The 12,312-nt window shown below is 37.4% G+C and overlaps 1 protein-coding gene across 1 annotated transcript in view; it reads left to right on the top strand.

Annotated features, from left to right (window-relative positions):
* Window positions 1-12,312, top strand: part of DNAH11 (dynein axonemal heavy chain 11) — a gene marked incomplete at its 3' end in the record, with an annotated part of 228,403 nt that overhangs the window by 24,139 nt on the left and 191,952 nt on the right. Inside the window, 11 exon segments of the mRNA XM_083379026.1 lie at window positions 3,624-3,761; window positions 3,854-3,978; window positions 4,302-4,497; window positions 5,866-5,970; window positions 7,091-7,486; window positions 7,758-8,090; window positions 8,212-8,466; window positions 8,572-8,741; window positions 9,725-9,947; window positions 10,500-10,616; window positions 10,712-10,798. Of these exon segments, the coding sequence (XP_083235152.1) occupies window positions 3,624-3,761; window positions 3,854-3,978; window positions 4,302-4,497; window positions 5,866-5,970; window positions 7,091-7,486; window positions 7,758-8,090; window positions 8,212-8,466; window positions 8,572-8,741; window positions 9,725-9,947; window positions 10,500-10,616; window positions 10,712-10,798 (2,145 nt within the window).

Here is a 12,312-nt window from a genome sequence, read left to right as displayed (position 1 = left end):
TTGCCAACTGATTCATGTTTATGACGGTTCCAGTGTCCTAGGATCACCGTGACCCCTTTTTGCAACCTTCAGACAAGCAAAGTCAATGAGGAAGCCAGATCCATTTAATAACCTTGTTACTAACTTAACAACTGGACCGGTCATGGACCGATCATCATCTCCTGCGGCTGGTCTTCCGTTTTGCCACTCCCCACCGTGGGGTTGTTGAGCCAACTAGATGGTTCCGCCCCAGGCGCTTAATGGACCCTGAGAGGTTCCAGGCAGCACTGGGGTCCCCACCTGCCTCCTCAGCTCACAGCTCGGCAGATGCCTTAGTGGAAGCCTGGGAAAGGACGGCCATGGAGGCACTTGACCGAGTTGTACCCTTGCGGCCCCTGACCCGGCGCAGATCCCAATGGGCTCCATGGTTCTCCACGGAGCTCCGGGAGATGAAGCGTCGGAGACGGGGCCTAGAGAGCGTTTGGAGGTCCAGCCGATCTGAATCCGACCGATTGCAACTAAGAACCCATATTAGGTCTTATCTCGCAGCGATGAGGGTAGCGAGGTCTAACTACTTCGCTGCCCTCATCACGTCCGCAGATAATCGCCCGGCCGCCCTGTTTAGGGTGACCCACTCCCTCCTTAATCAGGAGGTGAGTGAGGAACCCTTGCAGGGGCGTGCCGAGGAATTTAGTCAACATTTGTTGGACAAAATCGCTCGGATTCGGACCGGTTTGGACTCCGACTGGGCAGTATCGGACGATCAGGACACGAGCGGTCTTGTCAATGTCACCTGGGAGGAATTCGATCCTGTAACTCCAGAGGAAGTGGACAGGATCATGGGGAGGCTGAGCTCCACCACATGTTTATTGGACCCGTGCCCTTCCTGGCTGGTTTATGCAGCCCGGGAGGGGACACGAGGCTGGTTCCAGGTGGTTATATCTGCCTCTCTGAGTGAGGGTAGTTTTCCCGCCGTCTTGAAAGAGGCGGTGGTAAGACCTCTCCTCAAGAAGCCTGCCTTGGACCCGGCTGTTTTGAATAACTTTCGTCCGGTCTCCAACCTTCGCTTTCTTGCAAAGGTTGTTGAGAGTGTGGTGGCGCATCAGCTCCCTCTGGTCCTGGATGAAGCGGATTATCTAGACCCGTACCAATCGGGCTTCAGGCCCGGGTACAGCACGGAGACAGCATTGGTCACGCTGGTGAATGATCTCTGGAGGTCTCGGGACAGGGGATATTCCTCTGTTCTAGTCCTATTAGACCTCTCAGCGGCTTTCAATACCATCGACCATGGTATCCTGCTGCGGCGTCTCAGGGGATTGGGAGTGGGAGGCACCGTTCTTCAGTGGTTCTCCTCCTATCTCCTGGGACGCTCGCAGTCGGTGTTGGCAGGGGGGCAGAGGTCGACCGCGAGGCCTCTCGCTTGTGGAGTTCCTCAGGGGTCGGTCCTCTCGCCTCTCCTGTTCAACATCTACATGAAACCGCTGGGTGAGATCATTCGTGGTTTTGGAGTTGGGTATCATCAGTATGCTGATGATACCCAACTTTTCATTTCGACCCCAAACCACCCCAGTGATGCCCTCGACGTGATGTCCCGGTGCCTGGAGGCAGTCCGGGTCTGGATGGGGAGGAACAGGCTTCGACTCAACCCTGACAAGACTGAGTGGCTGTGCGTACCGGCATCTCGGGATATTCAGGATATCCCACCCCTCATTATGGGGGGTGAGTCATTACCTCCTGTAGATAGGGCTCGCAACTTGGGAGTCCTCCTAGATTCACAACTCTCCTTAGAAGACCATATTGTAGCTGTGACTACGGGGGCCTTCGCCCAGGTTCGCCTGGTGCGCCAGTTGCGGCCCTATCTAGACCGGGATGCCTTACGTACGGTCACTCATGCGCTCGTGACCTCTCGTCTTGATTACTGCAACGCTCTCTACATGGGGCTACCCTTGAAGACCACTCGGAGGCTCCAACTGGTACAGAATGCAGCCGCGAGAGTTGTACTGGGAGTTTCCCGATACTCCCATGTCACACCTTTGCTCCGCGAGCTGCATTGGTTACCAGTTGTCTTCCGGGTGAGGTTCAAGGTGTTGGTAATGACCTACAAAGCCCTTCATGGCATGGGTCCAGAATACCTTGGGGAGCACCTGCAGCCGGTGTCAACTTCCCTCCGCCCAGTACGCTCCCACAGAGAGGGCCTCCTCAGGGTGCCACCGGTCAAAGAATGCCGACTGGTGGCCCCCAGGGGGAGAGCGTTCTCTGTGGGTGCACCGGATTTATGGAACCATCTTCCGGTTGAGCTCCGGATGGCGCCCGATCTCCGCTCCTTCCGGCGCGATCTTAAAACCCATCTCTTTAAACAAGCTGGCCTGGCCTGATGGGACGGGGTGGGATTTTTATAAATGACTTTAATTTTAAATTTGTATTAATTTATGGGCATTGTTTAATCATGTTTTAATAATTTTAATTTTTGTATCTAGTTTTTATGTATTGCCCTGTTCACCGCCCTGAGTCCCCTGGGAGAAGGGCGGTATATAAATTAAATTAATAAATAATAAATAAATAAACTGCTATGATTCATTTAACAATTGTGACAAGAAAGGCCATAAAATTGTGTAAAACTCATTTAACAACTATCTTAGCAACAGATATGTTGGGCTTAAATGTGTTCATGAGGACTACCTGAATACTCTTTAGTCCCTCAAAATATCTTAGGCATGTATTGTCATTCAGTACTGTATTTTAAAGCCTATACATAATAATACATTCCAAGCTTGTGAGTTTAGAGAGAATTAAATTTAACAGTTCCAGTCTGATGTTTGACATCTTGCATAATTTCATCATCTTGACAGCCACTAAAAGTAACCTTTTCTGCTATTGATTTTGTACGTGAGAATATTTTAAAGCCAGCAGTTTCTATGTTTAACTTAGTAAGCCTATTTTTATGAGAAAATATTTGTAAATAACTTCATTAATATTAGCTATACACTTTAAAAGTGCTATGAAGCAGTCAGAATGTATTACTTCTATTGACATAAAGCACATGAAAGAAAATCTTGGTATTTTATCTCATTGTTTTTATGATGTGCTTTTATTGTATGCTATGTGGAGTCACATTCTGTGAGATATGATAAATATATAAATAAATTTCCAGAGAGTTACTGCTGCTGCGTAAAAAAATAGAAAAAAATAATTAAAAATATCAATTTTGAAGAATAATTTTTGTTCTTTTAAGTTACTAACGTTTTAGATAGAAATGAAATTTAGGTGAAAAATGTAATAATTTTACATTGGATATCTAGCAGTTAAAACTCAAAGCACAGGGAACAGTTCTAGTCCCACCTTAAGCCCAAAGCCCTGGGTTAGTCACTCTCAGCTAGCTTTAGAAAGCAGACAATAGAAAATCACTTTCAAAATCTTGCCATGAAAATAGCAAGGACTAGTCCCAATGGTTCCCAGGAGCCAAGACTGACTCAAAGATGGGGACACCGTTCCTAGTTTAATTAAACAAAGTTCCTTAGGCAGAGACATATGTGGAATGCGAACAATATCCTCTTGTGTTCCAACTTCCTTGTATGGTATTTTGGTACCATTCTCCAAGCTGGGAAAAAGGAAGGTTGACATAATCATGTTCTTTATTTATACAGCTTATAACCATTCTTGGATCTTTTCTGGAGAAACCAATTATTACAGAAATGTTTAGCACAAATTATAATATCTTGCTACAGATGTTTGATGAAGAGTTGAGAAATTGTAAATACTTGTATGATGAACACATTAAACAGGTATGTTGCAGTGTAAGAGCAATTTAGTCCATTCACATTTCTCACAAGGTATCTTTTTTAGGAATTATCCACCTGTCCTTTAATAATTTCAGAAGGAAGAAGGGAATGAAGTCATAAACAAAAACATGTCATCTACTTCAGGAAACCTTAAATGGTCTCGAGAAATTAAATCCCGCATATTGTCATTTTGGTCAAGCTTCTCATTTGTTCCCCATCAGTAAGTAAATCTCTTCAGCAATAGGAATTATTCAGGCTGGTTGGGGAATTCTGGGAGTTCACACACCATAAAGTTGCCAAGGTTGAGAAACACTGTGATAGAGGACATTGTGTTGAAGTAAGACTCAATTGAAATTCAGATAGGAAAAAAGGTGAGAAGATGGTACAATTCTTACTTTTTCAAGATGTTTTCAAATATCTTGAGCCAGACTTGAGTGGCATAGCTAAATACTTATTGCAAACTATTCATGGGGTTATATTTACATTCATATTTGCACTAAACAGCATAGATTTTACTAGTGTGATATTATGTTTTCTTTTTAGAATCCTGGAAAATTTTGAAGCTACTCTAATTTATCAGAAATATATAGAAATATTGAGATTACTTGACCAATATGAAGATCAGATCTATTTTAAATGGAAATCTCAGGTGGATGATATTTGTCTGTTTAATTTAGATCAACCTTTGATTAAGCAAAATGATAAAGATGGTCTCCTTAGTGTGAATTTTGATCCTAAGGTATAGTATGATATGCTATGGTATGAACATTTCAATTTTCTAGATATGGTAACCTGATGAATAATACTGTAAATAAATAGTAAAGTCTATTGAATTCCATGGGAGTAGTGTTATAGAATTGCAATCTGTGTTTTTTTTTAAAAAAAATATATATGCATGTTTAATGTTAAAAAAAAAGGAAATCTGTTTGCTAAAATTATTTATTGAACTGTTACAGGAAGAAAAAAATATTTATATCCTGAGAATGTATTCAGAAAGAGCACTAAATGCATTTAATAGTATTGACATTTTATTTTCTAGATAAATTAGCCTTTGCAATAATAAACAAAAGAAAGTAAATTCTATTTGATTCAAAAGAATTACAGGACTCTCATCAAAGCTTGTTGGCCTTTCGAAAAAGAAGCAGGATGTAAACACATTAAACTATTTTCAAATGTGGCAATACTATAAAGCTTGCTAAGTGATCTCTATCACATTTATCCTTAGTTTTTGTTATTAAAATTCCTTCTGTGGAGCCTCTCCAGTCAAATAGAATAGTGCACATCAGAATATCAGTGCTGGGAGCACTAGAAAATATTTATACCCTGATTGTAAGCTCCTTTCTACTGTAGCATTCACATGAGCTTTTGAGGCATCCAGCTAATTTGCCACAGAGCTATTTGTTGGTAAATGGGAACATGACCTCTAGCTGACATGTTTCCTGATCATCATTCAAGAGAATGGATTCATTCTGCTTGTCTTCAGTGGACAACTAGATAGTCTAGGGCAGGGGTCAGCAACCTGAAACAGTGAAAGAGCCACTCGGAACCAGTTCCCTCACAAAAGCAAAAACTGGGAGCCGCAAAAAATGTGTGCGCATGTGCGTACATGCGCGCATGTGCAGAACAGGGTTTGACTGAAGAGTGGAGCCAAGGCAATATATGCACCTACCCTGCATATTTGAATTGATTGGTTGAACTTTTTAGTCCCACTTTTTTTTTTTGGACTGCACATGGCAGAGGACTGGGAGCCGCAGGAGACGGCTGAAAGAGCCGCATGTGGCTCCGGAGCCGCGGGTTGCAGACCTGTGGTCTAGGGAAACCTGCTGCCAAGAGATGAACAATATTATCTTGTTTTTTTAGAATCCAAGATATCATAATTCCAATCTGGAGTGGCAAATAATCATCAACTAATAGTAACCTCCATTTATTTAACCAGTCCTCCAAAACCATCCAATAGCCATAATGACAATGATTTGATGATAGTGAATTCCATTGTTTAAAACACCCTTCCAAATTTTTTTAAAAAACTTTCTCCGGAAATATAGACTGAATTAATACCTAACAATAAATAACATCTAGATCTAACATGAACTATATTTTGTTTCAGCTGATAGCTGTTTTAAGAGATGTGAAATATCTCTTGCTTATGGATCAGCCCAATATTCCAATTTCAGCATTAGAGTTATACAAGAAAAAGGAAACATTTGCTAAGGTATGAACTTTAACCTACATTTCTTAAGTTCTTTTCCTTTCTTTCTTACTAAAACAAATGAAGTGGAAATGTTTATATTAGCCTTTCTCAGTCTTGGTGTCTTCCAAATTAGGGGACTTAATCTCCCAGAATAGGCTGAAAATGCTGATTAGGAAATTCTGGAATCTTAAATTTACATAGAATCTTAAGAATAAAGAAATTGGTCTACATAATGGTTAATGTGGTATTCAAATGGATTACTTTGAACTGAAGACTTTCCTTCACTATTATGGCATAGCCAGGGATGGAGAACATCTGACACAGGGATCTACTTCAGTCCAAGACTGGCTTGGTCAAGCCATGTCCATATCAATGTCCAATCTGCGAAGTTTATCCCTATAATACTGGTCATAAGCTAATCCTGCAGCATTTCTGAAACACCACAAAAAGGATTGGATCTGTTCCAACTACATCATGCCTTACTCCACAAAGGAAAGATGAGAGAGAAAAACTGACTGTTGAAGCAATTCTGGTCAATTGGAATATGTGAAACTTTTTCATTTCTTTTGGCATGGGAAAAACAACTAATGCTATATTGATAAAATGTCCCTCTGACCTCATCTGAATTCTGGGCGAAAACAGGGATTGTTTCAGTTCCCAAACTGAATCTAGGTCTGTCATGAATGTGTAATTTTCCATAATATATTATTACTAAACAAGGGATATGCAAATATTAAAATCCGTACTGTTTCCCTTATCTCTGTTCTCCTCTTGCCATCAATATGTGTTTCATTTTGTCTTCTGTTTTTGTTAATGACGATAAATAATTTTATCTGATAGGCAATTGTTTGAAATAATTATTGTTATGCATATAATGATACTAATTTTAATTATATATATATATATATATATATATATATATATATATATATATATATATATATATATATAATTATAGATGAAATTGTTAAAGGGTTAGAAACATACTTAGTCTTCAGCAATGGGAGGAAAAACTGGAAAAATGAAGTAATTCAATAGTGTGAGTGATACCTCGTTCAAAAACCTATTATTAGACAGAAATTGGTATAGCTTTTATGGGAGACATTTAAAATTTGTGTGTTTTCTCTTTCTGTATAAACAGTACACAGGAAATCTTGAACTTGTAGTCCAATGGTACAACAAAATTAAACAGACTGTTTTGGAGGTAGAATATCCTCTGATTGAAAAAGAGCTGATAGCTGCTGATAATCAGCTAAAAGAAGCAGAAGAAAAGCTCACCTGGCAGAAAGAAAATTGCTGGGAATATATTGAGTTCATAAAAGCCAAAGTTCATGACCTGGAACAGAGACTTCAAAAGTCAAAGGACAATATTAAGACTATCCAACAAATTATGAAGTCTTGGATGGAGCAGCCTTTCTTTTCTAGAAAAGATAATAGAAAAGAAGCTTTGTTAAATCTAGATGACAAAGAAAACAAGGTTGCTAAAAAATTCATGTCGTTCCAAGAAGATGGTTACAAGATGCATAAACTTGTAGAGGTAATATCTAGTACAAATTTTCACGAGAAAAGAATAATTTATTTGATTTCTGCAAGCCATTTACACATACATCTCTGCCAATGCGTAGATCTACTCAAATATAACTATCAATTCAGAGTGAAAAAAGTTGCTTCACCTTTTCATGTCATTTAATACATAAACAATTATCAATGGGATTTACTTGTAACTGATTGAGAATTAATTATTTTTTTCAATAGAAATTGTGACAATGGTAGACTTAAACTACCTATTTTTGGGTGTGTATTTTTAGGAAAATCTAAAGCTCTTTAAAGCAGATCCAGATTCATATTCTTGGAAGATTTACCTGGAGTTTGTTGATGACATCATTGCTGATGGCTTTTTTAATGCCATAATGTATAATTTAAACTTCTTCTTGGAAAACACAGAGAAAGCTTTAAAGCCAGCACCATTATTTCAAGTTCAGATGATCTTAGGTGCTGTGGAAATTGAATTCAAGCCTTCACTGGACAAAGAAGCTGGTGACAGCTTTTATGATTTAATAGATGAACTTTTAAGCAATATTTTCAAAACATCTGCTAAGGTGAAAAGAGTGGCATCACACCTTGAAATACAGCATTACCAGGTAATATATTTTATTAAAATAAAAATAAAGTCCAAGATTGTATGCATTACACATGTAGTTCAAGAAAGGACTAATCATATTAAGTGTGGGTTGTAATGTTTCTTTCCTTTTTTTTGTTAAGAATGATATGGATGATATTTCTGAGCTATCCAATACCAGGGAAAAGATTATGAATAGAGTGGCAGATGTTATTACTGAAGCCATGAATTTCAAAAACTCTCTCGACTGTTATGCATATCTCTGGGTAGATGACAGATCAGAATTTATGAAACAATTTCTCTTCTATGGTCGTGTATTGACTTCTGAAGAAACAGAGATAACTACAGATATTGGCACATCTGATCAACATCCAACTGCTGAACAATTTAAAGAACAGGCAAGAAGAGAATATTTCTGTCTCAACTGATATTTGGAATCTTTACTCCTTCCTCTCCAGTATGAAATTAAGCTCTTGCTTATTTCTAATATTTATGTATTGTAGATTGACATATATGAGAATCTTTACATTCAGATGAGCAAATTTGAAGATTTCAGAATTTTTGAAGGCTGGCTTAAAGTGGACTTGAAACCTTTCAGACATAGTTTGCTAAATGTTATTAAGAAATGGAGCTGGATGTTCAAAGAATACCTTGTGAAATTTGTCACTGATAGGTAAAATATGTTTTGATAAAATTATTCTATTTTACAGGCTGTGTATGGGGCAAGTGGGGATGTGCAAGTGAAAAATTAACATGTTAAATTCAAGGGAAAATAGAAATGCAAACCCCAATTCTATCCTCATCCTTGTGAATTTTTTAAGCTTAGGCTGCTTAACAGCATTGTGCAAAGCCTTATATAGAACTTCTTTAATAACTGTTCACATGAAGAAAAAGTAATTTAAAGAACTATCCTCACATTTACAAACTTTGTAGGTCTGTAAAGCAAACAAAAGCTGAACTATGATTATAAGCTTAGCCCCTTAGTGACCGCTTCACTTAACAACTAAGCTGCCAGTTCCAATTGTGGTCAGCAAATGAAGATTACCTGTTTCTAAATCCCTCCAGAACTTGTCGTTGTATGATAATATTAATATAGTAGGAGAAAATATGAAATAAAAATTAATAAAAGGGAAGTAATTTGGCTAACTATTCAGAATGACTTAAATTTTCTGAGTCCCATATATTTCTTCTCCAACACAACCCATTTTAAGTATAGAAGATGAGCTTATATAGTAGGAAGTATACCAGTGAGAAATTAGGTTCAAAGGTTGCACATACATATATACATATATTCTACAACTTCTAAATCCATTCCTCCACCCTGATCCTTGTGGTTTAATAGGGTATAGCCCAAGATAATAACCAAAGTATTCTGTGCCAATGCAACTTACTCTTGAAGGTTCAAAGCCAACTGGGTACGTTTGGATTAGCCCCTTTCTCTCCAGCCTAGGAAAAAATGGTAATGTCAAATTACATACAAATATGCTGTCAAGGAAAGTATAAGGATTTATCCAGGCAGTCTTGATTCTTTGAGACAAAACTGATTCAAAGGTAACACCCTTTTGTTTACATGCAATCAACAAAAATAGCTGAAAGGACATTCACATGTGAAAAAAATGACTACAGCAAATTTGTCTCTTTCTTTTCTTCTTATAGCCTAGCTGACCTAGAAGAGTTCATCAAAATGACAAATCTTGGACTCCAAAAACAGTTATCAGAAATAGATTATAATGGACTCATAGACATTATGCTTCATCTCTTGGCTGTCAGGGATAGGCAATCAGCTACTGATGACCTTTTTGAACCTCTAAAGGATACCATTGTACTCTTGGAAAACTATGGGCAGAAGATGCCAGATCATATTTACAATCAAGTAGAGGTATCCTGAAATTTCTACTCTTGATTCCAAACCGAAGCTTTGTGTTTCTTTGAACCTAACATTCAATCTTCCAAAATATTGTGGAGGTAGATGCAGAATAAACAGAAAAAAGATCTTATGAATTGTTCTTTTAATATTATTTGATGGCCAAGATGGTCATGTAGAAATATCACATATCAATAGATGAAGGGATTTTTTTGTCATTACTAAAGAATTTGTTTTTATTTTAAAATAGCACCCTTATTAGCTTTTCAAAATTTTCCATTTTCTTCTCCTGAAAACCCTATCAGTTTTTATTTCTGCTTATTGATGTATTTCCATTCAAATTCAGTGGCATCATCTGGGAGCTTTAAAAGAAAAATATGCAGGCCACAAGCTGTAATGTTTGAGCCAGGCATTTTATATGCTTTATGTACCTGTCATTTTGATATTTATGGCAAAGTATCCCAGCTTGTGGAAACAGCCTATGAGCACTCCCCATGCAGTTGGCAGAATGTGAAAAGGGAATCTAGCTAAGCTGGTCTTTATGTGGTTTGTTCTTTGATCTTTTAGGAATTGCCTGAAAAATGGAACGCCACCAAAAAACTTGCTGTGTCCGTAAAGCACGAAGTGGCTCCTTTTTTGACTTCTGAGGTCACTGTTCTCAGAAAAAAATGTACTGCTTTTGATGTAAGCTGAAATTATTTTTAAAGCAATACCCACAGACATACTTTTATGAGGATGAGGTTGTTGACATAAATTTATTGTCTACTTTCTTTCAACAGGGAAAGCAGATAGGATTCAGAGAAAGATTTAGAGCAGATGCTCCCTTTCGTTTTGATGCCCAAAACCCATATGCACTTCTTGATAAGGTAATGGAGAAATATTAAAGGTGCATGTGATGCTGTTAATCTCTCATTACAAAATGGAGATTTCTATTTACATATTGTGCCATTTGTACAGAGCATTAATTTTTTTTTTCTGTTGAGCTTGATAAGTGCTATATTATGTAAACTGGGCAGCTTAAAATGCATGTGATTGTTTCCCTGAAGGTACTCTAAAAAGAGGACAATATGTCTGCATTTTCTTTTTTAAAAAACAATCCTTTTCTGAATACCTTTGTGATTTCTGTATGGTTTTTCAGGTGTTCACTGAAAATTTGTTAAATTGAACATAATTTTCTGCCTAACTTCAATTGGATCTTCAATTTTTTATCATAAATCAAAGCAGCCTCCCTTAATCTAATGCACTTGAAATACACCTACCAGAAGTCTTAAAGTTGTGTTGCAACATACCTGGATGGCATCAGTAAGCAAAAGATGCGCAGGCAGTCTTCTATAAAATAATAATAATTTGTCCATTCTATTTTTATTCACAGTTAAATGAACAACCTAATGAAAAATAAAAATAGTGATTTTAACATGGATTTAAATGTATATCTTTAACTACATTATATGCACAAATTCTAGGATGTGTATGTGCATTGATATATGGCTACATCTATTTAATTCTAAGAAGTAGACATTTAAATGAAGGAAATTTGGTGTTTCTGTGAATTTTGATTCATGCAGCTGAAGAGTTTGCCTATAAATGAATCTCTTTTGTCTTTCAGAACTAAAATAAAATGAAATATGGATTATTTAAAAGTAATACCTGTAGGCTGCAGAATATCTATATACTACTTTGAAGTACAAATGAAATTTTCTTTTTCTTTTTTTAATTTTTATTGAATTTAGTATTTAAAACATTGGACACGGTGCAAACGGACTGACATACCTTGTCTACAATATTCATATATGTATATATACACATAAGATACACTTAAAATACATATCAGTTATATATAATAATACAATACTTAGAGCAATCAACCAATCTATAAATTCTAATAGAGACCTTCCTTTTGTTCCCGCCAGAAATAAAACTTATTCCAAATTTTATAGTAGCCTGATTGATCTTTATTCTTAATTTCCAAAGTTAATTTGTCCATTTCTGCGCATTCCCAGATTTTCTTATTACCTCGTTTTCTACTGGAATTTCACTCCTTTTCCAATTCTGGGCAAATGACATTCTTGCTGCCATAATAATATGAATCATCAGATACAACTCTTCTTTGGGGTATTTCTCTTTTATTATGCCCAATAGGAAAAATTCTGGACTAAACTCAACTTCTTGTCTTAGTATTTCTTTTAGCCAGGTCCAAATCATTTGCCAATATCTTTGTGTATTGCTGCAGGACCACCACGTATGAAAATATGTACCTAATTCTTGAGAACATTTCCAACATTTAGGAGATACTGTCTTATACATTTTGGCTAAACGTGCTGGAGGAAGATGCCATCGGTAGAACATTTTAAATAAGTTTTCTTTGTAAGATGAAGCCAGT

Source organism: Vipera ursinii, assembly GCF_947247035.1.
Source record: "Vipera ursinii genome assembly, chromosome: Z".
Lineage (NCBI taxonomy): Eukaryota > Metazoa > Chordata > Lepidosauria > Squamata > Viperidae > Vipera > Vipera ursinii.
The sequence above is the reverse complement of the archived record's forward strand: the minus strand, read 5'-3'. Positions and strand labels throughout refer to the sequence as shown.